The sequence below is a fragment of the Cyprinus carpio genome, chromosome B7 (assembly GCF_018340385.1).
Source record: "Cyprinus carpio isolate SPL01 chromosome B7, ASM1834038v1, whole genome shotgun sequence".
Lineage (NCBI taxonomy): Eukaryota > Metazoa > Chordata > Actinopteri > Cypriniformes > Cyprinidae > Cyprinus > Cyprinus carpio.
This window is the reverse complement of record NC_056603.1, coordinates 14,372,121-14,399,334: the sequence shown is the minus strand read 5'-3', so window position 1 is coordinate 14,399,334 and position 27,214 is coordinate 14,372,121. Positions and strand designations below refer to the sequence as shown.

General features: G+C 37.2%; 2 protein-coding genes across 2 annotated transcripts; both read left to right on the top strand.

The window, feature by feature from the left end:
* Window positions 1-3,003: 3,003 nt before the first annotated feature.
* On the top strand, window positions 3,004-7,068 carry cmtr2 (cap methyltransferase 2). Its single transcript, XM_042727391.1, is given in 3 exon segments — window positions 3,004-3,022; window positions 4,435-6,422; window positions 6,424-7,068. Coding segments are annotated over 2 exon segments (2,226 nt in total). The 5' UTR covers window positions 3,004-3,022; window positions 4,435-4,473; the 3' UTR covers window positions 6,701-7,068.
* A 5,890-nt stretch (window positions 7,069-12,958) lies between these two features.
* calb2b (calbindin 2b) lies at window positions 12,959-22,597 on the top strand. The gene is made up of 11 exons (XM_042727385.1): window positions 12,959-13,180; window positions 15,218-15,288; window positions 15,595-15,684; window positions 18,005-18,085; window positions 18,756-18,812; window positions 18,892-18,969; window positions 19,035-19,090; window positions 19,170-19,209; window positions 21,021-21,074; window positions 21,389-21,460; window positions 22,048-22,597. Exons 1-11 carry the CDS (start codon window positions 13,087-13,089, stop codon window positions 22,162-22,164), a joined length of 810 nt encoding a protein of 269 aa, XP_042583319.1. The 5' UTR covers window positions 12,959-13,086; the 3' UTR covers window positions 22,165-22,597.
* The last annotated feature ends 4,617 nt before the right edge of the window (window positions 22,598-27,214 follow it).

The following is a 27,214-nucleotide window of genomic DNA, read 5'->3' as shown; positions in this document are numbered from 1 at the left end:
GTGTGACTGAAGAGTTATAAAAATCCCAATATTAAACTAAAAATATGCAACTACAGTGATGTTCTGTATAATTCACAGAACATTCAAAAAGTTTTTTATTTAAGATTAATACATGCAATATACACATACATACATAGACAGAGAGAGAGAGAGAGTGCTGTAAAATGTATTTTTCGAAGTTGTAAAAAAATACAAAAAAGATTATATCAGATTGGTTTTAAAAGAAGGGGAAAATACAAAGCCAAAAACATGACATTATAAAGATGCTAATTTTTTTTTATTTATTTTTTTTGTGAAAATTAACATTTCAGGTCAGACCCTATAAAGCAAAGGCCAACAGGGAGCAACCTTCTGACACTGACATTATGAGGTGCTGCAGTTAAGAGCAAAGAGCTTTTCTCAACATGCTCTCCATCGTCATTTTAGCAGATACAGTCCTACAGAACATGCAGGGTACAAATCTGAACACGTACTGGAACAGTACACTGATCACCACATTAGCAGTCTCTTAGAGACTCACTGTGTTAAAGTGAACAAGGTATAGACCCCTAAAAGTAAGTAAGCAGTCATTTACCAGGCACTTTAATCCAGAGTGACTTTCAGTATATTTATTAGAGGGAAAATCCCCCTGGAGTAACCTGGGGTTAAATGCCTTCCTCAGAGGCACAATGGTGATAGATCATGGCTCTCTTTCTTTGTGTGGATGAATCCAGCAACTTTCCAATTACAACAATAAGACATTACAATTAAGAACCATAACTTGTTCTCCCATTACCCTTCTTGTGTTAATCAGTCTCTTAGCATTCTGCATTCTAATCAACATAAGCGTGCCTCTCATACACATGAATGAACAGCCATATGAGCCAGCTGAACGCACATGCAAGCACAAGCGCCCTCACGTCGATGAATACACTTGAGCACACATGTAGTGTACTTTTATGCATGACAGCACCCACACATCAGCTCAGCTGTATTCCGGTCATCTAAATACTGCTCATTTTGACACTGATGTCTCATAATTAGTTGGCGTAGGAACAATATCTATTTGTCTATATTTCTATAAAGTGTTTTGTTGCACAATCGCTCTTTCTTTTCATTCTCTTTTCTTTCATTGTCACCTTAAACATAGGTCTGAATTTCTCCAGTGACCCTTTTTCTGTTTCTTGGGCATTCACTGTAAACTAGCAATGGGGTCAAAATCTGCCTGTCACCATGGCAATAAACCTCTCCATTCATGTGAGCAGCTTGTCATCTCCATAGTAATGATCTGACCTTGACAAATTACAATGCCTTAAATTCACACTTGCACAGGCAGTTATACGGCCACATACTTCTAATATGCTGAGCCAGGGGAAATTTCTCTGCATCGCTCTTATCTCTGCTCACACACATTCCTATCACTGGCAATATTTTCCCCCCATTTTCTATGGGTGACATGATTTGAATTCAATACATTTTGTTGGTTAAAACTCAATTTGTTGTGTGACGTGCTGTTTTATAAATCAAAGAAAAGGACAGTGGATGTTGCTTAACAAATAGTGCAAACTGTTTTATACATGAAAGAGGTTTGTTTAAGACATTCAATGGCATAAATCACAGATATACACACTAATTAATGCAATAGCAAATTGTACTCATAAAGCATACCTATGCTTATATCTATATATAAACATATATCAAATTGATACACATATCTGTTTAAAAGCTTAAGGTCAGGAAGGTTAATGTATATATATATATATATATATATATATATATATATATATATATATATTTGTAAGAAGTTTCAAAATGTTGGTCCCCATTGATTTCCACAGTATGGAAAAAATACTATGGAAGTCAATGGGCACCAAAAAAAGATTGGTTGCACATTCTTCAAAATATTTTCTTTTGTGTTCAGCAGAAGAAAGAAATTCATACAGGTTTGAAACAACCATGAGTAAATGATGACAATTTAATTTTGTGGGTGAGCTATCTCCTCACCCACTGACCCCAAACTTTTGAACGTTAGTGTATATAACAGCATGTTATTTATGGATATGATGATTAGAATATGTAAAGATAAAGGACAAACTAAATTAGTCTGTATGTATAATATAGTCATAGTCAACAACATTACAGATATTATCAAAAAATTCACATACTCACATAATACACAGAACACAAAGTAAACACGGTTAAAGAACCTATTTGTCTGGTTGTCTTTGTAAGATTGTGACCATATGAAGAATATGAATTTTGCTTTCAGTACATTGTGTGTGGTCCTGATATTCCCTACATTATAGGGACCAAATGTCCCCACAATGATGTTATAAAGTTTGACCTTGTGGGGACATTTTTTTTTGTACCCTTGAGGAAACAAGCTATATATCATACATAATTAAGATTTTGAACTTCTTAAAAGGCAAAAATACATAAATAAATACAAATAAATCGTAAGTGGTAGGTTAAGGGTAGGGTTAGGGTAAGGGGATAGAAAATACAGTTTGTACAGTACAAAAACCATTATGCCTATGGGATCTCCCAAGAAATGTGTGTGTGTGTGTGTGTGTGTGTGTGTGTGTGTGTGTGTGTGTGTGTGTGTGTGTGTGTGTGTGTGTGTGTGTGTGTGTGTGTGTGTGTGCTTATAAGCTGTGTAAATGTGCGGTAAGAGAGTAAATTAATATGCATTAGAAAGCCAATAGATAGATTAGATCAGTCAACGATGCTATTTTTATGTCTTTTCTCACTATAGACGTTATACACAGAGGGAGGAGAGTATAGATGCAGAAGTAACAGAACAAAGCCTATAGAAAAACATTAACAATTAATTTCAACATCTCAATTTAGCATTCACATTAACAAAAATACACAGCGTCTCTTGCTGAAGGCCACGCCCCCTTCTGTCACAGCCGAGCTTGTAAGCGAGTGTCGCGCTACAGAAGACATGCGCGAGGAAGCGAGAAACCGTGCTGAGGTTGGTAAGCACAGGCAGATCTCAGTCTGTTAGTATCTTGACAACGATGATAAACTTTAACTCAAAGTAGGAAAATAATACTATACAGGTGGTTTTTAGTGATCCAGTTTAATTTATCAGGCTGTAATCGCACATCGTATTTTTCTTCAAACCTTCCCCAAACTAGCCATAACACTCCCGTAGCAGAGATAGTGTTCATCTGTCAACTCTGTCGGATATTCGTTTGTTGTGAAGAGAATACAGCGGTTAATACAACAGCATAATACGAATCATGAATCAAAGTCTGTAATTTTTTAACGAAGCTTTTAATTACATTTCTAAGATACGTAGCCACGTTAGCTTGTTTGCTAGCTAACTTAGTAGCCTGAAACTGTGCAATCCACGACAAGAACAAGAAATATTTGAACATACTGGGGGTTTCCCGCAGTTGTTTTGTCTAATGTGTCATGCGTTTGGTGGTCTGTGAAAACACAGAGCAAAACATAAGCTTCTCTGACCGCAGTGAACTGTCTGCATCAAGTAAATGAGTAGTCATCAACTTCCTTGAGTAATTAAATGTCATGTAATGTAAGTTACTCCGGTGTGACAGGCTATACTCCGTCTTAAACCGCCTTTTGCGAATTATTTGTGATTGTTGTGCATGTAGCTTTAGTGATTAATATTAATGTATAGACTACATTATATATGTGTAATTCTATTTAATGTTAGAATCCATTTCTAGCACCATTAGAAATTAACCAGTGAAGGTAAAAATTTGTGTAAAACGATGACACCGTTGACTAGTTACAGGATCTAAGCTTTTCAGTTTCACATAAATTGTAACCCCAAATTGCATAAGCTGTCATAAAACATTATTCTCGATTTATCGTGGTGTACATAATTATTCAGTGCATCCCAATTAATTCTGACATACCATATCAGAGAGATAATGTGCAGTTTGACCCTTTGCCTGTGGGTTTTGCATTGACACATGCACTTTAAACCTAAGTAATGTGAGCATGCATGCAGAATAGCCTTTATGAGACTTATTGAGCATAACTGTCACGTTAAAGCAAATATGGCTTAGGATTGTTAATAAGAACTCACTAGAAACATTTCAGTGCTTACTAGTGTTAAAATTAAAGTGATCGTTAACCCCAAAATTACCCCATATCTTTTATCATTGACTCACAGTCATGTAATTCCAACCTTGTATGACTGACTTTCTGTAATGCATAGAAAAATACATTTTGCATAATGTCCCCCCCCCCACCCCACCCCCACCCCCAATACAATGGAAGTCAATGGTAACCAAAAGTGTTACCATTCGTCTTTCATGTTCCACAGATGACCAAGTCATACAGGTTTGGAACCATATGAGAGTGAGCAAATGATGAAATAATTTTCACTTTTGAGTGAACTTTCACTTTAAACTCTTCATCTTCTGCCATGTTTTAGTGCTTATGAAAATCTTGATTGACTCTCCTTGTTTTTTACAGTTTTTGAATGATTGTTGTCGCCAAACATAGTTTTGAAGGATGAACCGGGGCCGTGGAGTGAGAAAAAGAACAGCACCAGAAAAATCAGATGCCTTCGAAACGTGTCACGAGGAAATACATGTGGAGATTCACCAGCTCTTCAACAAGGTCAGAAGTTATGTCCCCCCTGCTGGAGGAGAATGGACGTTGCCTGACCCAAGTGTGGTGCTCTGTGATCCTCATGTGAGTCACCCACGTTTGCAGGCTCTGAAACAAACACTAAATGAAGTGAAGAATCAACTCAGCGATAAAGACCTCTCAGTATGGCACCAGCATACTTGTTTCACCAACCGAGCAGGTAGTGTTACAGCCCGCCTTCGCTCCACAACCAACGCAGAGCTGTGCACCCAGGCTTGGGCCAAGTTCTATGAGATCCTAGGGACTTTTAAGCTTCTGCCTGACAATGCATTGAAGAGTGGCGAGTTGAACTCCATACACCTGTGTGAAGCCCCCGGTGCCTTCATATCAGCTCTAAATCACTTCCTCAAGACGAGTGGCCTCTACTGCGACTGGAACTGGATTGCGAACACTCTAAATCCATACTATGAAGCCAACGGACGTGGTTGCACTATCACAGATGACAGACTCATCGCACACACTCTGCCTTGGTGGTTCTTCGGATCTGACAACACAGGTGACATAATGCTTCAGAAGCATCTGCTGGAACTGCCGAGATTTGTGAGCAACATGCGCAGTGTTGATTTGGTTACAGCAGATGGAAGCTTTGACTGTCAGGGGGACCCAGGGGAACAGGAGAGATTAGTTGCCCCGCTTCAATATTGCGAAGCCGTTTGTGCACTTCTGCTGTTAGGAACTGGAGGCTCATTTGTCCTGAAGATGTTCACACTATTTGAACACTCATCTGTCTGTCTGCTGTATCTCCTTGCATGCTGTTTCCGTTCCGTGAACATCTTCAAGCCAGGCACCAGCAAGTCTGGAAATTCAGAACTGTATATAGTGTGCTTGGACTATCAGGCCAAAGAACAAATTCGGCCATTGCTCTCAAAGTTAATCCGTAATTACGGACCAGACTTGGCATCCACAGCGGCGCTCTTTCCCCGTCGCTGCATTCCAGACTCGTTTCTAAGTCAGCATGAAGAGATATGCACTTTTTTCCATGCATTGCAAGTTAACACAATCCAGGAGAACCTCACGCTTTTTATATCCATGAGCGTAGAACAGCGCAGGCGATTGGAGCAGCTCAGGGAATATGCTGCAGAGTTTTATACGAAACGTTTCAATGTTCACTACCTCCCTCGGAAAAGCTGGGTTTGCCGTGGTGGCGTGGCCAGATGGGTAAAAATCGGTGAAAGGAAGCAAATGGGCTCTTTCAATCAGCGCAAGGAGATGGAACTTCAGGGATGGAAGCAGCGCCTTGCCCATGGAAATTATGGGGCGTTCATAGAGAGGCACTGTGGAGGGACAGAAGGGTGTGAGAATGTACTTAGTGGCCCACTGGATGAGTGCGATTTGGGAGCCTGGTTTGCCCTTGAGGGAGCTGCCCTGCCGAAAGTCTGCAGTTCCACCTTCTGTGACCAAGAAATGCTAGACTTCTTGAATGAAGCTCTGGAAGAGAACCTGAGGGTCAAAGGGGCGAATCATTCTGAAGGAGCTTTGCCAGTATGCAGCTCCTGCAGCATTGACTCCCCTGTAGGCATCTTATCTGAGATTTGCAGCCATCCTGATGTGACATCTTGTGTGGTGCTGGGAAGCCAGTCTTGGTGTGATGGCACACTTGTAGGTGTTAAACTGCAGCCAGAGTTTTTGCAAGGCCCATCCTGTTGTGAGGTACAGGATTCCACATTGCACGATGGACAACCAGACTATCAGTTTGAGCTTCTGAACACTGTGCTTTTTGCTCTGCAGAAACAGCATCAGGGATCAACCCTGGTGATTCCCTTATGTTCTGTCTTAACACGCTTCACCTCCGGCCTGGTTTTCACACTCCATGTGCTTCCGTTACATCACATTCCGCTGTTCGTCTGGTTGGCCTCCTGCTGCTCTTGTGTGTGTAGGTTTCTCTCCGCCATCAGCACTACCCCGGCTGCTGGACTTTCTCCGGGACGTTTTGGAGAAGATGAAAAAAGTTAAGCTTGAGCTGGGGAGGCAGATTCTGCAGTTTGTACCTTTAGAAGAACTTCTCAGAGGGGAAGTACCTCGCTTCCTGTCTTCCTTCAATACTGCTGTTGTTCGACAGCAGCTACATGTGCTGATGCAGGTTGAATAGAGCACACACTGTATGCCTATATTCCCTAGAAGAACTTTTCAGTTAGACTACATTTGATTATAATAATGCCTCGGTTTACTTCAATTGAATGTGTAGCCTCAGCTTGTGCAAGTGCCACAGTGAATATGTAGGATATATTGGTACACAGAATTCTTTTGTTTTATATATTTATACTGGGGAGAATAACTTTCTTTAATCTTGAATGTGCTGCATATGACTAAGGATTTTTTTAGGTATATTTATGTAACAGTATGTGCAGTTCAGAATGTTTATTTTAGTATTTATGTTTCAAAACACTTGGAAATTATGTGTTGCTTTGATCAATTTGTCTGTCATGGCTCATTTATTAAAACCTTTTCTTTAATGCATATATTGAGTGTTTTCATGAAAATATCCAGTTGTTGCTACCATAAATAACAACTAACAGAAACTGTTATCAGAATTTGAAGTATAATGGGACTATATGCACGTAAACGTAAAAAATACAAATATTTATAGCAAATATAAAAATGCATTGCAAAACATAAAAACTGATTGTGGAAAACTGTTTAATTTGCAGTGGGGCTAGTGAAAATGTTGGCAGGTACAGTAAAAAATCATTATTGCCCCAAATAGCTTATAAGTAAAAGACCAAAATGTCTTTAGAATTTGGGATCATTATCTAGAGATTTTTAAAATTGATTGAAGTTGGTAGAAGTACATAAAAATGCATTTAAATAATCACAATGGTGGTTATACAGTAGGCAAGTGGTAAAAATCATTTACCTGCAGGGTAAAAAAAAAAAAAAATGTATACCTTTTAGTTTGCCAATGTTGATAGGTGTTTTCTTGAAAAACACAAAAAATAACTATTAATCTGGAAAATGCTAAATGCATTTGCTCCTTTTCCTTAAATAATGTGACTATTTTAGTGTTCACTCTAAGCAAAAAAAGGTTTTGACAAATAATAGTTAAGTCTGAGCCAAGGGCTACTCTTATCATGCCCACACTGGGATTATGTTGTCTTCTCATTTGTAGGATTGTGAGGAACTCCGTTCTTATCAACTGTGATCATTTTTGTGTGGATGGATTTCTGCACAGCAAGACTTCGAATTCTGTACTCGCATCTGCATCTGATCTGTGGATTTCCACTAATCTCCCAACGCTATTCACATTCAACAGTGTACACATTCAGCTGTTTCATCCAGTTTACATCTAAACCAGTGCACCAATACACACACAAAACAAAAAGTGAAAGACAGCAGGTCAAAATGAAATCTTGAAAAGTCTTTTTAGAATCTTCACAGTTTAGAAAGAATCTTAACATTCATTTTGTGTCAGTACAATTTATGATAAAAATTATTTTGCAACCAAAGACTGTTCTACACCTTTCTGTCCGTGGAATGATTCTGACTGGTAAATTGTAGAATTCTACAGTCAAAATATTTTTTGCATAATGATTGCAAAACTTGTAATCTGAAGGTGGCAGGTTCGAGTCTCAGGTCCAGCAGGAATTGTTGATGGGGGAGTGAATAACCAGCGTTCTCTCCACCTTCAATACCACAACTGAGGTGAGACCCCTGAGCAAGGCATCGAAACACCAACTGCTCCCCGGGCGCCGCAGCATTGGCTGCCCACTGCTCCGGGTGTGTGTTTACTGCTGTGTGTGTGCACTTGGATGGGTTAGATGCAGAACACAAATTCTGAGTATGGGACACCACTTGGCCACACGTCACTTCACTTTCACTTTTTTAAAAATCTACAAAATATTGTTAAAAAATAACATTAACAAATTACAAAATAACAATTTGCTGGTCTTCAGAGGTTTAGACTGATGGTTTGTGCTGGTCTCTCAGCCTAGCCAAAGGGAAAATGGAAAAATGCCCAGACTTCGCTAAAACTGACAAACAGACCAGGATGGGAGACTGCCTGAAGCTCTAAGCACCCTTGTTAACATGTATGAGCTGCATTAGCATTTTGATGTAGTAAGGCTTGATGAATACAAAACATATACTGGAGTAAATTTTGCAAACTAAACAGAATTGCAACAGCCACCTGCTACGCAGGCCTTTAGTGGTTTATAAACTATCAATGTGGACTAACAGTTGGAGTAGAGGATTTGGATGTTTCTCCCTCAGCCTCATTACAGCATGTCTGTCGAGGACTGTCGGCTTAGCTGTTTCCATGAATGTATATTTTCCTAAAAGAACTCCGTAATAGAGGAATATATTGCATAAAGTGAAATGGCACACATTTACAGATGTATAAACATTACATCACTAAGTTGAACAGCAAGATGGTGCTCAATATCTCTCACTGAAATTCAGTATTTAATCCACTGCTGTTAAGGCCTCTTTCTAATGTTACTCTCTTTTAATCTGTCAGGTGCAACCTCCATAACTCTATGGTCTCAGCACTGAGTTAGCTAGAATGCATGCCAAGACACTGATTCATTAAATAAAGTGTTTTATTTTGTGGAGTGTTTCAATAATTCATCCAACATTTCTTATTAGACACAGGTTATGTTTGCAGAGCTGCTTTTGTTGAAAGGTAAAGTCAGTCATGTTTGTCTTTTTCATTATACCTGTTCTATACATTTCTTTTCATACGCAGACATTCCAGACAGTATAAATATATGCACCCTCTCTACCACTATGTCTGTAAATGTGTGTGCGCGCATGCTCCCGTTGCTGAGAAAAACTGGCCAGCTGTAATTTGGAAAGTTCCACTGCTTTGTGTGTGTGTGAGGAAGCATCCATTACTATTAGGACTTCAGCCTGAGTATACTCTGAGTGGCAGTTTTTGTTTAGTCAACACACATAACTCTTGCAGAAGACTGACTAAATTGAACCTTTTTAAGCTTTGTTATTTAAACTCAGAGAAATAAATCTGTAGCTTAAGAACTCTTTAAAGGGATAGTTCACCCAAAAATGAAAATTCTGTCATCATTTACTAACCCTCAAGCTGTTCCAAAAGCTGTATGAGTTTCTTTCTTCTGTTGAACACTAAAGAAGATATTTTGAAGAATGTTGGTAACCAGATAGTTGCTGGTGGCCATTGACTTCCATAGTATGGAGAAAAAACAACAAAAACAGAGAAAGCAATGGCTACCAACTGTTTGGTTACCTACATTATCTTCTTTTGTGTTTGGCAAAAGAAAAAAGTTTGAAACAACATGAGGGTGAGAAAATAATGACAAAAATTTCATTTTTAGGACTATCCATTTAATCTCTCACATTTTCTGTCTCTCTTTTCTGCTTTATTAATCAAACGTATTATCTACTATACAATTAAAAGCAGGTTCTTCAATGGTTTGTTCCTGTATCTTAAGAAATGGTTCACCCAATAAATAAATTTGCTGAAAATGTACTCACCCTCAGGTCATTCAAGATGTAGATGAGTTTGTTTCTTTGTTGGAACAGATATGGAGAAATTTAGCATCACATCATTTACTCATCAGTGGATCCTATGCAGTGAATGGGTGCCGTCAGAACGTGAGTATCAAACAGCTGATAAAAATATCAAATAAATTCACAAGTAATCCACATGCCTCAAATCTACCCATTAATGTCTTATAAAGTAAAAAACTGTCTCTCTTTGGAATTGTTTTGGACTGTTTACGCTTGTAAACGGTACTTGATCTGTGCATATTTTACTCCTCATTCAGACAACTTTTTCACTGGAGAAAGCAATGTTATGGATAGAAGACTTTTATTTTATCTGAAAACAATGGCTTCAAGATAAAAGTGTCTTAAAGATGGATACTGGTCAGCATGTTGGTTGTAAATATTTTCCATTAACAAAAATAGGCCATCCTGGGTTCTTTGAAGAACCTGTATATAGATGGTTTTCTAAAAAGCATCAGGTTCTAGAAGCCTTTTTGGAACCTTTTATTTTTCATAGTTTTTAGTTGAAGTGATGTGACTTGATACACCCATGCATGCATATATGAGTGCATATTATGAGTGTGGTTTCCCTGTGCATGTCTTAGTTTGCTGAGTGTGACAATTTTGATGGTCACTTATGCAGCAGGAGGTGCTTTAATGTTGGTGACATCATGCTCATCACAGATCACATGAAAATGGCAGACGTGGTACAGCTTAATCTTGACTTGGGAGAGGATCAAGCACATATGTGTGTTCCACATGCGTTCTGGCCAAAATACTGTATAGCCTAAAAACATTATTATCCCTTACATCACATGAACAACATTCTACATATGTGGGTACATTTGGCAGATGGAATGGTACGTCTGATTCTTGGGAGATTCTCTTTGCTGAGCTCTAACTCTGGAAACATGCCAATCTATTGCATCAGATCATGTTTTGTGGTGGCAGAAGGACAGCCATCGCTGTCACTTAGTTGGATTATGGGAAATAGTACCCTAGATATTGAAATCTGTTTGTGTATTATTTATTTATTTTTGTTTGTTGGAACTGCATCTGGTCATCATTTGCATGCAGATATTTATCTGTTATTATTATTGTATTTTAGATATTTATTTTTGGCTTGATTTACTGAATGAACATTGTGTAATATGCTATTTTGAGAACGTTGAACTATGAACATTAGTCAATATGGGATCAGTAAGAAATTAATACTTTTGTTCAGCAAGGATGCATTACAGTGGCATTAAAAACTTTGAAAACATTGTTCTATTTTAAATAATTTCAATTTTGACATTTTTTCAAAGAATCTTGAAAATATATATAACGGTTTCCACAAAAATATTAAGCAGCACAACTGTTTTCAGCAAAAAAAAGAAGTTTTTGAGCGCAAAATTAGCACATTAGAATGAATTTTCTGAAGGAAAATGTAAAATTGAAAACTGAACGAGTAATGGTTGTTGAAATTTCTATTTTAAATTTATTTATTATTTAAATTAAAAATTATTTTAAATTGTAAACTGTTTTACTGTATTCTTAATCAAATAAATACAGCTTTGGTGAGCATGAGACATTTCAAAAACTTTTTTTTTTAATCTTACCAGCCTCATTCCTCTGAACATGTTAATATTTTTTCTTTAACATAATCTCTGCCAACCTTTTTGCTTCCTCCTTTTTAATCTCTTAAATGCTTCTTCTCTCATTTGCCCTCTGGCATAAAATGCATAAGTGCAGTTCCAAGGCCGGGGCTCGCCAGCATATGCTTCTGCAGGTTGTGTCTCATCACTAATAATAATAATAATGTCATACATGATTACAAAGCTTCTCAAAGGTAATCATGAAGAAGTGCTGCACAGAAACCATTCACCAACTCAGCCAGGATCTGCGGTCCTTGAGTCCAAACTGCTGAGACAAGTAAGTGTGAAAAAAAGAGTGAAAAAGTGAAAGTCGTGACATTTGCCAAGTATGGTAACCCATATTGGAATTGGTGCTCTGCATTTAACCCATCCAAGTGCACACACACAGCAGTGAGAAGTGAACACACCGTGAACACACACCCGGAGCAGTGGGCAGCTATCCAGCACCCGTGGAGCAACTGGGGGTTCAGTGCCTTGCTCAAGGACACTTCAGCCATGGGTATTGAGGGAGTGATGGGTATTAAGTGTGTGAGTTTGATTGGTAATTGACAGAAATTACATTTAGTTTATGCGCAATCTCTTACTGAGATTGCTGTTTATTGCTTGTTATGGTGTATTCCTGTCCATTTTGCCTTCGCAGTTTCTCCTGTCATCTTGTAATCCCAGTGCTTTCCCAAACTAATTCTGTCTCATTTTCTCCTTTTTCCCCTATAAATAGACTGATGTGTTCATTGGTTAAGATGTTGAGTAAGGGGGGATGGTGGACAGGAAATGAAAATCCCGCAGCCCCTATAGATTCATACACAACACACTAACATTATTGCTAAACCAGTTTTATCAGACATATTCAGCATACCATAGGAGCTTAAGTTATTGAAATAAAGGAGCTTATCTATCTATGTGGTTAATGATCAATGTATTTTTAAGTAGAGTACATTCATGTACTCTTTCATGTACAGAGACAAATGTACATGAACTGACTGGAAATTTTCTATATAAAGCCTTCCACATCTTTTTCTAAACGTATCCAGTCATTGTTGTTCACTGTCAATATGCTTTAGGAAACTTTGATGCTATTTTCTCCTCGTAGAAGCGTACGAGCGCATAGGATTTGTGAACATTTGAATTAATTTCCATAATCCTGCTGTGATGCTCCTAGAGTACGGATCTGAATGTACTCGCCTGCTGAAGCTGCTTTTAAACGCGCAATATGATGCCGCCTATTGGTGAGTGTATGAATTGCAGACTTCAGCAATTACGGAGGGGGTTAAAAACTGCCCTCTCTGTCAGGATACTTGCAGTGACTCGCACAGGGGTAGAGGAGTGCTTTAAAGACAGGACACTTGTTTCTTTGAAACCAAGAGGGGAGAGAAAAACGATAGATATGGCGAATAAAGCACCAGAGCCCTTTCCTTTGCACCTGGCGGAACTCACTGCTTCCCAGTTTCTCGACATCTGGAATAAATTCGATGCTGACGGTGAGTGCAACGTCCCGGGACGAAAAGCGTTCCTAGTTTAGTCCTACATCGGAGGCTATTACTTATCCGAAGTGATTTTTGTATTGCATTTGATTTATGTCTACAATGAATTTAACTTTAATTTACATTAAATCTATTATGTATATTTTATAATAAAATACAAAAGCAAAGTTTATTTTTAACTGTAATAAATAATCTAAACAATAACCTAATTTAGTAAAATATGTTTATGGATTATGGAAGAGTGACTGTGTTCCAACACTTTCCGTGTAGTGATAGAGAAATACTTTTTCTGCTGTCTTATTGTAAAAAAATAAACTTTTAAAGAGAGGCATTATTATTATTATTATTAGTAGTAGTAGTAGTAGTAGTAGTAGTAGTAGTAGTATTTTACTCGTTTAATTTCTGGTCTGTTTTAAGTGATAAACTCAAGCATTTACGACATATTACGATATTTCTTTGCGGTATCGCACATACATGCATGTTTTTATTATGTTATAATTTATGTTGGTTTAATTGAGTTAGCTTACATGCTTAAAAAATGTAAAAGTGAGTGCAAGTATGTGAGAAGCTAGGCTGTTGCCATGTTCGCTTTTTATAATCTTGTTTTTTCATAAAGTCTCTTTTTGAATATTATGGACAGTCGTAGTTTGGGGTTGTTTTGAAAGGTGAGGTTTCTTATTTGCAGAATTCCGTTTCATATTTTGCTTGCTACACATTTGCTGGCAGAAAAATATGCTTCTACTCATTTTGAGCTGGTTGTTTGTTTTGCGGGATCTGGCAACAGTGATCTAGCGGGGCGCTAACGCAAGTGGAATCCTCAGGCAATGTGCAATGCAGTTTTACACACAGGCGTATTCTTGAATTATTCAAGGAAATTGAAAAAGCGCCAGTGGGATGATTGCCTGCTATCGCCCTGTTAACTTCTTTCAGCGTTAGGCACGCGTTTTCTCAGCTCAGTAAATTTTTGCCTCACAGGCATTGTTGGCATTATTGATTTCGCCCTGAAATGGAATCTTTCTTTGCAATTGATTTATGTGTCAGCGTTTGAGAGACTATATATGAAGATTAAAAGTTATGGGCGGGGGTTTGAGAGCCGGTGTTGTGCCCATTTTCGACCCCCTGCCAAATTATTACCCGTCTGGTTGAAATCGCTATCTGATTGCCTAACCCCTTCTCCACACCTAACCTTAAACCTACCAATACTAGGTGGATAACAATCCAGCGGGGTTCAGAATTTGGACACCTGTCATGCTAGAAAAAAAACTGCAGTAAACCAGCCTAAAATGGTTTACTGTTCTCAGTTGGTTTAAGCTGGTGTCAAATAGTTTAGCTTGCCTCCCACTTTGGTCTTCCTTAGGTCAAGCTGGTCTCCCAGGTTTCAGATGGATTAACTGGTCTCCCAACCTGACCTCCTGAATGCATGACTTGGCTAAGTGGCCAGCTAAGACCAGCAAACCATTTCAGGCCAGTTTAGGGTAGTTTGGAAATTAGATATTTGGGAATGCCATATGTCCATCAAAAGTTGTTACCGACAACCAAAGCTAGTTTTCTGGTCTTAGTTGGTTTAAGATGGTCTTTCTGCCTGACCAGCTAAAGAAAATGTCCAGAACTCTATAAAACCAGCAAACAGAGCCTGGCAAGGGTGGGAGACCCACTAAAACAACCAAACGATCTTAGGTTAGTTTTTAGCCTAAGATTGAAAACACTGAAACATCGGCATTAGTTATTCTTTAACAACCATTATCAATATTAATAAAGGTTAAAATTAACTAGATATTTTAAAAAAAGAGAGCTGTGTATAGGATGCCATATTTTTTGCTGTATAAACCAGGCATTGTTTCTTTGTAGCTCGTTGCATTTTGTCCTTCAGCAGTTTAAAACAACAAACTAGTATTAGATCCTCATTTCATTAATATAGGGAGACTGACTGTCAAGCTGCATCAGAGAATGTGAGTTGAGCCGCATCTTTGTGTCTTGGATGTTCAGTTTAAACTCATAATTTAATAAATGAACTTAAGTTCTTCTTTTTTCTAGGAAATGGCTGCATTGAAGGGAAGGAACTGGAACATTTCATTCGTGAGCTCGAGCTAGCAAGGAAAAGTGCGGTGAGTCATATACAGTATTGTGCATGTTCGTTAATTATGTTAAAAACATCAGCTGCAGCTGTACTTCATAAGTGCTGATCTGAATGTCACATAAGAACTACAGAACGAGACGTCTAGTTTAATCTAGCTTAATGCACATGCCATCTGAGCAGATACCATCTGGTTGCTATGTTCTAATGTCAATGCAATTTCTAGTTTTAGATGTTTTTTATACATAAAGTGACACTTCTGTTGAAGTAGCTATTTGAAAACAAATAGTTTTAAATTGTGCTGTTTTTCATATCAGACATGTTTGGTTGTTTTCAGGATCCTTCAAATGCCTCATTCAAAGACAGGATGAAAGAGTTTATGCAAAAATTTGATGAGAACGGTGATGGGAAGATTGAGATGTCAGAGGTAAATTTCACCCCTTTTCACTGCTGGACTACAGCCACAGCAATGGTTTGAAGCTCTGGAGAGAGAACATTCTGCAGAAGCACTCTTTGAGATTCAGGGAACACCAGGAAGAAATAGAAAGAGGAGAATGAGGGGAGATTAGGGGTTGAAGGAGAGGGCAGAAGATGGCATCTATTGAGGAGATGATGGAATGATGAAGGGTGGGGGGCGGTGAGAGGAATGAGTGGAGGGAGAGATGAATAAAGAGGGAGGGAGAGGATGGTGGGGACATCTATCATGATGATGGCACGAATGAATGGATAAAATGATTTATGCTGGAAGAAACCCTGTCATAGAGGCCATATGAACATATGAACTCCTTCCTTCCTCCAATTAATATCAGCCTGCTTTGGTTATGAAGCTATTACCTTTTTTGGCTGGTATATTGTCTTTTGAATGTTGTTAGTGGCGGTACATCTCTTTCCCTTGACATGTTTTATAAGTCCTATATGGCTTAGTAGAGGTGAAACGGTTTTGAAAAGATGAAAGGAGCATTTCCATACAGCAGATTAAAGCATACTTCGTTTGGAGATCATGCAGTTAATGCAGAAGGGCGGTGGTTATATACAAATCATCTGCATTGTGCAAATCTCACTGTATTAGAAATTGTAAATGACAATGAAGAAAATCCTCGTGGTTGTGGTACATAGAATAACACTGTAGAATTGTGTAAGAACACAAATAGAATTCACTGTTTTTCAGCCACACTTCAGACAATTTTCCTGTTTTCAGTCTAGAACTAAACCTCAAGCATCCTGCTTTATCTTGAAAGCTGGCAGGATGTAAGCAGCTCATTCAGACCACTTTTTCAAGGCTTGTACGAGTCAATGATCTTTTCTTCTGTGTGCAGCGTGTGAATCTAAGCTGGAACTGTAGATTAGCCATGTTGGGATTGTCATATCTGTCATCTTCTGCTTTCCAGCTTTTTAGGGTTTTCTGCTGGACTTAGTCAGAAAGATAGATCTTATCTTTAAAAGTAGGTTTTCCATTCTTACAGGTATGAACAACAATCATTTGATTTTAGTATCTGTTAACAGAGGAACAGAAATCAACAGAATAGAGATGTTCGCTTTTTACAGGAAGCAAATTCATTGTACTGAATAGCAGTAAATGCACAAACAAAATAAATCAAAGATAGTAGTAGATAGGTGAAGACATTTATAATGGTACAAAAGATTTCTGTTTTCACTACATTTCACTACTATTCACTTCAAAATCTTTTTCAGCACAGCTGTGTTTTGAGCATTAAATCAGCATATAAAAACGATTTCTGAAAGGTCATGTGACACTGAAGACTGGAGTAATGATGCTGAAAATTCAGCTTTGCCATCACATGAATAAATTACATTTTAAAATATATTTATTTTAAACTGTAATAATATTTCCTAATATTACAGTTTTTACTGTATTTTTGATGCAGCATTGGTGAGCATAAGAGACTTTTCCCAAAACATTAAGAAATCTGACTATACTTAAGAATCTGTAGTCAATCCAGTGCTGGGGTTAATGTTGGCTATGGATGCTTTTACGCATTCTGTTGAACTGGAATGTCTCTTTTTATGATCTATAAATGTTTCAGATATAGAATAAGCATTTCATGATCATGAAACTATATTTGTCCTATATGTTGTAATACTATACACATCCTATACACTCATTGAACAAAACACCAGATCGATTGTAAGACTTAAAAAGTACTTTTTGCTACATAGACAGAAGGTGATCCTCCAGGCCCAGGTTTGTGTGTCAGAGCACTCAGAGGTGGAACTTGATGTAGACAGATGGTTTCAGAGCTTTTCCGACTTTTTGCTTTGGTACAGTTTAGTGTCCCTTCAGCAGTTCAGCAATGATGAGCTCCTCTGTTGAGGCCGGAAAAGATAACCAAGAGCATGAAATGGTCTCTCATCCCTGTCCAGCCCTTGCAGACACTCTCTTCTTAAGCCAGGCAGATAGGATTTATACACAGGCATCAACTCAGACAGCAGCACTTGGTCGATTGTGCAGCAAAAAGGGATGTTTTGGATAAGAGCTTTGTGCTCCACTGTGCGGCTGTCCATGGTGCTGAAATCCCTTTCAGTGGAATTATAGAATGAGTCTAAATGTAGTGGTTACGAACAGAAAACATATTCAGTATATTTAATGTTTATATTATTAATATATTATATTCATTTTATTTTATACTGTATGTGTATATAAAATATAACATAATTTTTTTGTTTTTTAACAGTATTTTTACAACATTGATGATGACAATAATTCTTTCTGTCTTTATCTTTTTCAGCTGGCCCAGATCCTGCCCACGGAGGAGAATTTTCTATTATGCTTTAGACAGTTTGTGGGATCCAGTGCAGAGTTTATGGCAGTATGTAATTATTATAATTTTTTGCCGTATCTTATTTGAATTGATATCGACTGTCAACTCTCTGTGCAGATCGGTAATTTGCCTGACATGATTAATAACAATTATTAACGTCTTATTGTAAAAATGAAATATTTTTCAGTAGCTGAGGTCCCTTTGTGTGTATCTGAGTGAAAGAAAGACAGAGAGAGAGCTGGAAAACTCTATTTGCAGTAGGTTATCCATTATGAATGGCCTGCAATACATAAAGGAACACAGTGTGTATATGTGTGAGTAACTGGGTTAATGGAGGTACATTTGTTCAACATGGTGATTTTGTAAATAATACAAAACATGTTCATACTTTTGAACATCTGAGTTGTGGAAGAGGAGAGACTGTTCAGAAATGTGGACATGATGAAGGCGTTTTACTAGCATTAAAGAAGACAACACACACACATGCAATAAAATAATGCACAAAATAACACACATCCTAGTAAATCACGGCAGGCTTTTCTTCACTTTAGATCAGCTCGCCAGTAATCCCAGTGTAATTCCAAATACCAAATTCACTGGTTTAATCAACAATTTTAATTGAAACCCTGTCCGTTTCACCTTAGCAGGGCAGAGGATCTATACATATATACGTGTGGGAATTGTGGAGGTGTCTTAATGGTATTGTATCATTTTTCAGGCATGGAGAAAATATGATACTGACCGTAGCGGATACATTGAAGCCAATGAACTGAAGGTATAACTCGATAGGTCACACAGAACTTCCTATAGCTATTATAGATCCATTACTAAATAAAACCTTTTCTTTTCCCCAGGGCTTTCTCTCAGATCTGCTGAAGAAAGCAAACAGACATTACGACGACAAGAAACTGAATGAATATACACAGACCATAGTAAGTAGACACACACAATTCACACACAAACACAGCCACTCTTTAATTTGTGCTTTTTTCTGCAGCTTAAAATGTTTGACCTGAATGGTGATGGGAAACTGGGACTGTCGGAGATGGCTAGGTGAGAAGGCCTCTGAGTGAGTTGAAGTGAATGTGTATTAATACAATATTTTATAAGATGTTATATTTTGTGTCTTCAGACTGCTTCCTGTGGAGGAGAACTTTCTGCTCAAGTTTCAGGTAAGATCAAGCAGTGTTAGATTCAATTAAACAAGTATACAAGTAAAGCATTCCTGCAGCTCAGAACAGAAGAGAGCGAGAATAAGATCATGGGTTTTATCCAGGGAATGTATGAACTAATTATGTATGTCACTCCCAGGGAATGCAAAGTTTTTTTTTGTTTGTTTGTTTGATTAGTTATGCAAATTTAAGTATAGAGGTAATGAAAAACAAGACGGCAAATGCTAATATTGCAAATTGACCAGTGAGGAACAAATGCTAGTACACTCACTGTAGATCACTGCAGCACAAAAGACATGGTGTATATAGAAAGAATGTGCTTTAGAATAATACTGTGTAAAACAGTGTTCACCTTTATTTTTTTTTTGTGCTTTATACAAAAGAGATAATTTGAAAGCAGCTTCACAGTATTAAACAGGAAAGTATCAGAGTCAATGATGCACACTTCTAAAATGAGGCAAATTGGTTGGTTCAGTTTAGTTCAATAACTGTAAAAAGGTAATTCATTATGAAACAATTGCAGTTCAGCTGTAAGCAACTCTTGTCTTTATTCAGCTTGAGTCAATTCAATGTTGATTCAGTTCAGTTCAATAATAGAGTCGATGCTGCGAAATTCATGAATTATGAACAAATTGAATTCAGCTATAAAGCAGAAACCAATAGTGTGTCATTCAGTTCCATTCAGTTTAAGTTTTGAAAACTGTGATATACTGGAAGCTGGCAATTGTTTTTCAGTTACAGTAGAATCGCAGTAGCTTAAAATCAGAGCTGAAGAAAAATAGATTCGATTTGCAATATGGCAATAGTTTCTGTTTTTAGAGCAGCAGATCAGATGCATGTTTTGTGCTAAAATCATGTAGAAAACAGAATGTTTATTCAGGTACATAGGTATATTTATGTGTGTGTTTGTACTGTATGTGTTTTTACAGGTTTTGTCTGTGTCTGAACTTGACGGCAGATTGTAACTGATTTCTGCCTCAGAGCATGGGTTGATAGGGATTACTTCAATCCTACTATAGTTACGATAATCTCCATAGATTATTCTTGAACCTGGAGATGTACTGATTTGACCCAGTCTCCCCACATTCACTGGGTGCTCTCTCTCTCTCTTTTTTCCTCATCAAAACAATAGAAAATAGGTTAAGACTAGAAGAACTGGTTTATGTTCTGTTTAGTCTCGTAGCATCATCAGGGTCAAAATATGGTGACCAAAATGTCCTTTGCCATTTCGGTCATGAAAAAGATTTAATATTTTCATAAAAGTATATTATTCTATAGCCAGACATTTTACTAAAATATGTTTTGCTATATTTGTTAAGTATGCAATTATAAAAATGTTATCTAAATATTAAATTATAATAAGCAAATGCTCACAAAAAATTGTAAACCGATATAATACTTAGAATAAAAAGCAATGCTTTTGAGATATGAATTGAATGTTATTACTGTCATTACTGGAATTCTGTATTACACAAAGCCATTTTCTAAATTACTTTTATGTGCAATATTTGGCGTGAATGCATCACATTATTATATTAAAGTGGCATGTTTACAAATGGTATGCATGTTTTTATTTATTTATTTATTTTTACAGTAGCAATGATGCTATATATTGTTGCACTGTTCTGTTGTAATCCAAAGGATTAGAAGGATTATTTTCCAGTTATGAATATTTAAACGCTCAAAATAAAATCTGAAGTCAAATTAATATTTTACTATAACCCTCGATAGACACTGTGTTTTGCACACACATGCACATACACACACAAACCTTGAGCAAAAACTAATGTCTCTTTCTTTTTCATCATCAGAATTTCAAACTATCTGCTGAAGAATTTGAAGCAATCTTCACCTATTATGATAAGGTCAGATAATGGGTATATTTCTTAAGTTTGTTCATTTGTTTTGTGTTGTGGATTAGTTATCCACACATGACCATATACACAAAAAAACAACACTTTAGCACTGCTATATGATAGACAACCAGAAATTCACTATCATGGTATCCACTCAGATACCATGTGTACATTATGGAGACGTCCTTTTCTTGTCAGATTTCATCTGCATTTATTTTTCCAAAGTGTTATGTCAGATGTTAAGTAGACTCTTAGAAAATGTTTTTTTAATAGGTTTATGATTTAGGATGTATGTAAAACTGCTTCTTTTTCCCCCTCAACAGGATGGAAATGGTTACATTGATGAACATGAACTGGATGCACTGCTGAGAGACCTCTACCAAAAACATAAAATGGTAACTTGATGTTAGTTGGGAATTAAGCATTCTGTCTTTTAATTGAAATTGTGGCACAAAAGCTACATATATATATTTTTATATATAATTTAATGCTGCACAGTTGAAAAAAAATGTCACAGAAGCTACAATTACACAAATAATGGTATGAAATTGTTTTAAATATAAAATTATGATGAATATAGATACTTAAAAATTATATTTGGATTTGGTAAGATTCTTTTGGGAAAAAAATGAAAACTTAAGATGATTTTATTTCAAATAAATGCTGTTCTTTTCATCAACTTTCTATACATCAAATAGTTTTCTCAAAAATATTAAGCAGTACAACTGCTTTCAACATTCAATTAGAAATGTTTCTTGAGCACCAAATCAGCATTTTAGAAAGATTTCTAAAGGATCATGTGACACTGAAGACTGGAATAATGGCTGCTAAAAATTCTGCATAAGAGACATCTTTCAAAAACGTAAATTTGGAATAATACATTTAAAATGATATATACATAATCCTGCACTAATTCTGCATTTCAGTAATAAATATCGGTAGTCTGAATACATATAACACTTCTATGTGTGTCCTTCTTTAGGTTGTTGACCCTCAAAACCTGTCTAGCTCAAAGAAGAGCATCATGGCGTTATCTGACGGAGGAAAGCTGTTCCGCACAGAGCTGGAGATTGTGTTATGCAAGGATCCGTCAGTGTGAACTCCGAGTTCTTAACTCTCACTTCCTTCACCCACCCCAATCTAGCCAAAGCAGGTGCATGTGGTGGCTCTGTTCCACCTCTTATCCTGTCAAAGTTAATCAGCATCCACAACATACTCATCTCTCCGTGGCATGCCTTTCCCAAAGATATGGCTTCTTGATGTGTGCATCTCTTGCTTGTCTTTTATATGTCAAAATATGACATTGTGGTATAATAATGGATATATGGTCTTATTCTCCTGCTTGTACCAAATCTTCAATTCAGTTTGTTACTTTCTGTAGCCTATGCAGCCTGCTCTCTCTCCATTCCCCTCTTTCTCTCTATCTTTCCAATCTCTCCCATATCTCCTTTTTTGTTCCTAGCAAGACTGTAGACTGTTCTGTTTTGCCAACACTGCTAAAAGAATTATTGAAATAAAGATCAGATAATACATTTACCTTCTAAACTATACTGTTTTTCTACTTTAAAGGATCTGTCTAGCTTTTTCTTTAAATAAAGGAACATTTCCATATTTTCAGGTTATATTTTGCAAGATACGTTTAATGCCCCTAATTTAATTATGGCTGTCACTGTTTTGGAAGCACATAATGGTAATAACGGGCACCTATTATCATTGTTCGGATGTGCCATCTTCTCAGGCACACTGTGATCTCGTTTTCCATTTAGATAAATCCAAACGCGGCTAACTTATCTTTGCAGGCCTGCAAGAAAAGGCGCGCATCTTCAAGCCAAAGCGAGCGCCGTAGCACAAAGAAGTGTTTAGAGCTTATCTTTTTCATTTTCATGGTAGGAATGTTCTTTGTGCTTCATTAATCTCTGATACAGGATAGAACAGGAACAGGATTGTGGTAATGCAGACAGTTTTCTTGGCTTCAGTTGCTCAGTTTCACCCTGAATATCTTCCACAAAATATTTATGCTTGTCCTGTTGGGATCACATGCAGTTTATTACATTTTTTGAGAGGAGAAGGCAAACCATGGAAACCATCCTGCAGTTTATCAACCCAGCTAACAGGGAACTTTGGCTAATGTTCTGGTATTCCACTAACATTAATTCAACCTTCGTTCAGAATGATCTGATCTTCAGTAATGTTTTCAAAATGGTAGCAAACAAAAACGTTATTCATACATTTTTCATGTAATGTTTTTATTCATAAACATTTTAGTTGGATATTCAACTAAAATTATTTCAATATTAGCTACCAATTCTTTCAGAATGTTCAGATAAGATCCAAAAGCAACGTTCTCATAAAATTAGCAAAAAGTTTTAAATAGAATAGAACCTTAATTATTTAAAAAACATTTAATAAACAAATTCATAGCGGGAAAGTTCTTAGAACAAGTGTGTTAGTCGTGAATCCACCTATTAAATAGATGATGTTTTCAAACTGCTGAGGTGTTATCGTTTCATGATTTTTGTTTTGAGACCGTTGTGATAGTTGCTCTGTCACTTACTGACTAGCTGTGCTACAAGACCTTGCGCAGTCTGGGAAGGCCATCAATTAAATATCAGCACTCTCATATATTTTTTAACAAAAGTGTTTAAAATAAGACTTAGCTCTGTATGGCTCAGCTCACAAAAAACAGCACGTGCACTTTAGACGCCTCTCGAGCACTCCAGCGAGATAAAGCACTCAGGACTGAAGCAGCACACTGCATAGATGTGTGGAAACTGATGGAAACAGACTGGAAGGCTCAAGATAGACCTCTAGTGGCTGATACCAAAACATCAGCATTAGTGCTTTTTACTTTTTACTTTGTCATGACAGTGCTGTTTTTTCAACTCAAACGAACCATAATTTACTTTTGGATATCTAAACTTATAAATGCGGTTTATACTACATATATTGCTGCTAGATGCACACCCTACAGGAATCATTGAATGGGTTGTACTCTGAGAATCATAGCTTGGATTCCCAATCTAGACATCACATATGTAATCCCATAATTTGAAAATGTATATGGCAATGTATATGGCAAGACATAGCTCAGTAATTTGACCAGTCTTGTAAGCTTTCACAAGTTAATGGGCTGAAAAATGAATATCTATTCTTCTCATTGCACTCATTGAACACAATCTTAAGATTTATGACCCTAGATGTTTTTACACCTACACAAAACCAGGACAGAGTAGTACAGAGCTTCAACAGGAAAGCATCTGTCACAGGTGACCTTGGAAGCTATATATTACATCTTGTCATTTAGCAGACGCTTTTATTCAAAGCGACTTACAAATGAGGATAATGGAAACAATCAAAATCAACAAAAGAGTCTCAGCTTAACGCAGTACACATACTGTAGCAATGCTTTTTTTATTATATAATAAAAAGAAAACAGATAGAAAAAGAAAATAGCAAGCTAGTGTTAGATGCCTTTTTCCTTTGTTAATTGTATATTAAATAAAAAGAAATTAGATAAAAATAAAAATATTAGAGAAGCTAGTGTTATTTTTTCAAGAAAACAAGCAGTTAGTAAATGAATAGAGTGCAAGTCTAAAATTTTTTTTTTTTAAAGAATAGAATTAGAATAGAGAGTGCTAGAGTTAGAGAGCAAAATAAAGATGGAAAAGATGTGTTTTAAGCCGATTCTTGAAGATTGCTATAGACTCAGCTGCTCGGATTGAGTTTGGCAGGTCATTCCACCAAGAGGGAACATTTAATTTAAAAGTCTGTGAAAGTGATTTTGTACCTCTTTGGGATGGCATAATAAAGTGACCTTCACTTGCAGAATGCAAGCTTCTAGAGGGCACATAAGTCTGAAGTAATGAATTTAGCTAAAAGGTACTGAGCCAGTGGTGGTTTTGTAGGCAAACATTAATGCCTTGAATTTTAAGCAGCTATTGGTAGCCAGTGCAAACTCAATGTGGTCTGAGAAAGTCAGCTGATCATCAATCATAAATCCAAGGTTTCTGGCTGTTTTTGAAGGAGTTATGGTTGATGTGATTAGCTGGATGGTGAAATTGTGATGAAACGATTGGTTTGATGGAACCACAAGCAGTTCTGTCTTGGCAAGGTTGAGTTGAAGGTGATGGTCTTTCATCCAGCAAGAAATGTCTGTTAGACAAGCTGAGATGAGTTGAGTGTCATCAGCATAGCAGTGGTATGAAAAGCCATATTTCTGAATGACAGAACCTAGTGATGCCATGTAGACAGAGAAGAGATTTGGTCCAAGAACGGAGCCCTGAGGCACCCCAGTAGTTGGATGCTGCGACTTGGACACCTTGCCTCTTCAAGATACCTTGAAGGACCTATCTGAGAGGTAAGACTCAAACCACTGGAGTGCAGTTCCCGAGATGCCCTTTGCCAATAGGGTTGACAGGAGGATCAGGGGCCCGTTCTTCGTACGTCGCTTATTACATCCGAGATGAAATGTCACATCCAAGATGATATCATTACGCTAATCAGGATTTATTTCATAAATGAAATATGCATTGTTTTTATTTTAATTTTTTACATGATTTCTAATTATTTATATTCACGATGTCTAATATTTGTACAGTTTTATTTCAATGTAGTAATTAGCAATTAATTTAATTATATATTTGAACAGATTTGTTATGTGACAGCTTTAATTAAAGTTTCTTAAAGGTGCTGTATGTAGGATTGACACCTAGTGGTTGAACTAGTTATTACAGTCCAAATTCAAAATGCTGGAGAGGGTTTTTAACCAGGCCCCTCCTTCTCAGACTTGATGCACATGCAGGTTGCCAGATTGATGATGAATGAAATTAAATACGCTGTGTTTTCTGCCAAATGGCAACCCGGGTGCCGAAATACAATTGGGTATACTGGCAGTGGGCGGGTTTCACAAACCAAAACAAAGGCCGACATTCCGGCCCGGAATGCACATTTTCAAAGGAGAATTACTGACTTTAGCAGATAAGCATGTATGTTAACTTAGCATGTTTCTTAAATATCTGCAAACATATTATGGTATTTTTATGCTTTAGTAGAGTCAAAATCTTACATACAGCACCTTTAAGGGTCAAGATTATGTTATCTGCATCTCCTGCGCTCCATCAAGACACACCCATGATAGCTGTCACCACTCAAATTAATGCACGATTCTACATTATTTGTATAGCATGTGTGAAAGACATACAATTATGTAACCTCACTGTAGTAATTATTTTATGACAAATAAATCTTTCAGTGAGTAAAACTGGCTGTGTCTATAGTATTAAATACTACACAACATTATTATATTATCTTTAAATTAATTTTTTAATTATTATTAATTTAAATTATTACTCTTGTAATTAAGTAGCGGTGGTAATGGACAGATTCAATTCTGCTTAAAAATATGCAATCTAATCCTGTTTACATGAAATAAACCTGCTCCCGAGGACCTGTTGCTATGACAACAACTCCGGGATGAGCTTCGAAGAACCAACCAATCCAAGATCATGCCAAATCATCAACAATCAAATCCATCTAACTGAGTTAGTGACGTACGAAGAATGAGCCCCTGGTGGTTAACCATGTCAAAAGCAGCGGACAGATCCAGCAAGCTAAGTATTGAAGATTTGGAATTTGCTCTTGCCAGTCTTAGGGCTTCAACAACTGAGTGCAAGGCAGTCTCAGTTGAATGTCCTCTTCTGAAGCCAGACTGGTTGCAATCGAGGAGGTTGTTCTGTGTGAGAAAGGCAGAGACTTGGTTGAACACAGCTTGTTCAAGTCTTTTTCCAATGAAAGGAAGAAGGTAAACCGGTCTGTAGTTCTCTAAAAGAGATGGTTTAAGGGTGGGTTTCTTAAGTAGTGGGGTTATACGAGCCTTTCTAAATGCTGAGGGAAAAACACCAGTGTGATGGGATGTGTTAATAATGTGAGTGAGTGCGGGTACAACGGCAGGAGAAATGGCTTGAAGTAGATGAGATGGAATAGGATCAAGTGGACAAGTAGTAGGATGATTAGAAAGATGAGTGGGGAGGAAAATGGAGGGATGGAGGGAGGAAAATGTTTTAAAGAGCATGCGAGAAATAGACGAATTGTTAATTTTGTTATGATGGTCTGTCCTTTTTGCAGAGGAGACATTAGCAGAGAAGGAAGAG

What these genes read in the sequence shown, in the direction of transcription:
- calb2b (XM_042727385.1), top strand. Translation starts at nt 13,087, where the DNA reads ATGGCGAATAAAGCACCAGAGCCCTTTCCTTTGCACCTGGCGGAACTC. An exon ending in CCAGTGCAGAGTTTATGGCA is followed by an intron (nt 18,086 to 18,755) that starts GTATGTAATTAT and finishes ATCATTTTTCAG; the next exon opens with GCATGGAGAAAATATGATAC. An exon ending in ATGAATATACACAGACCATA is followed by an intron (nt 18,970 to 19,034) that starts GTAAGTAGACAC and finishes TTTTTTCTGCAG; the next exon opens with CTTAAAATGTTTGACCTGAA.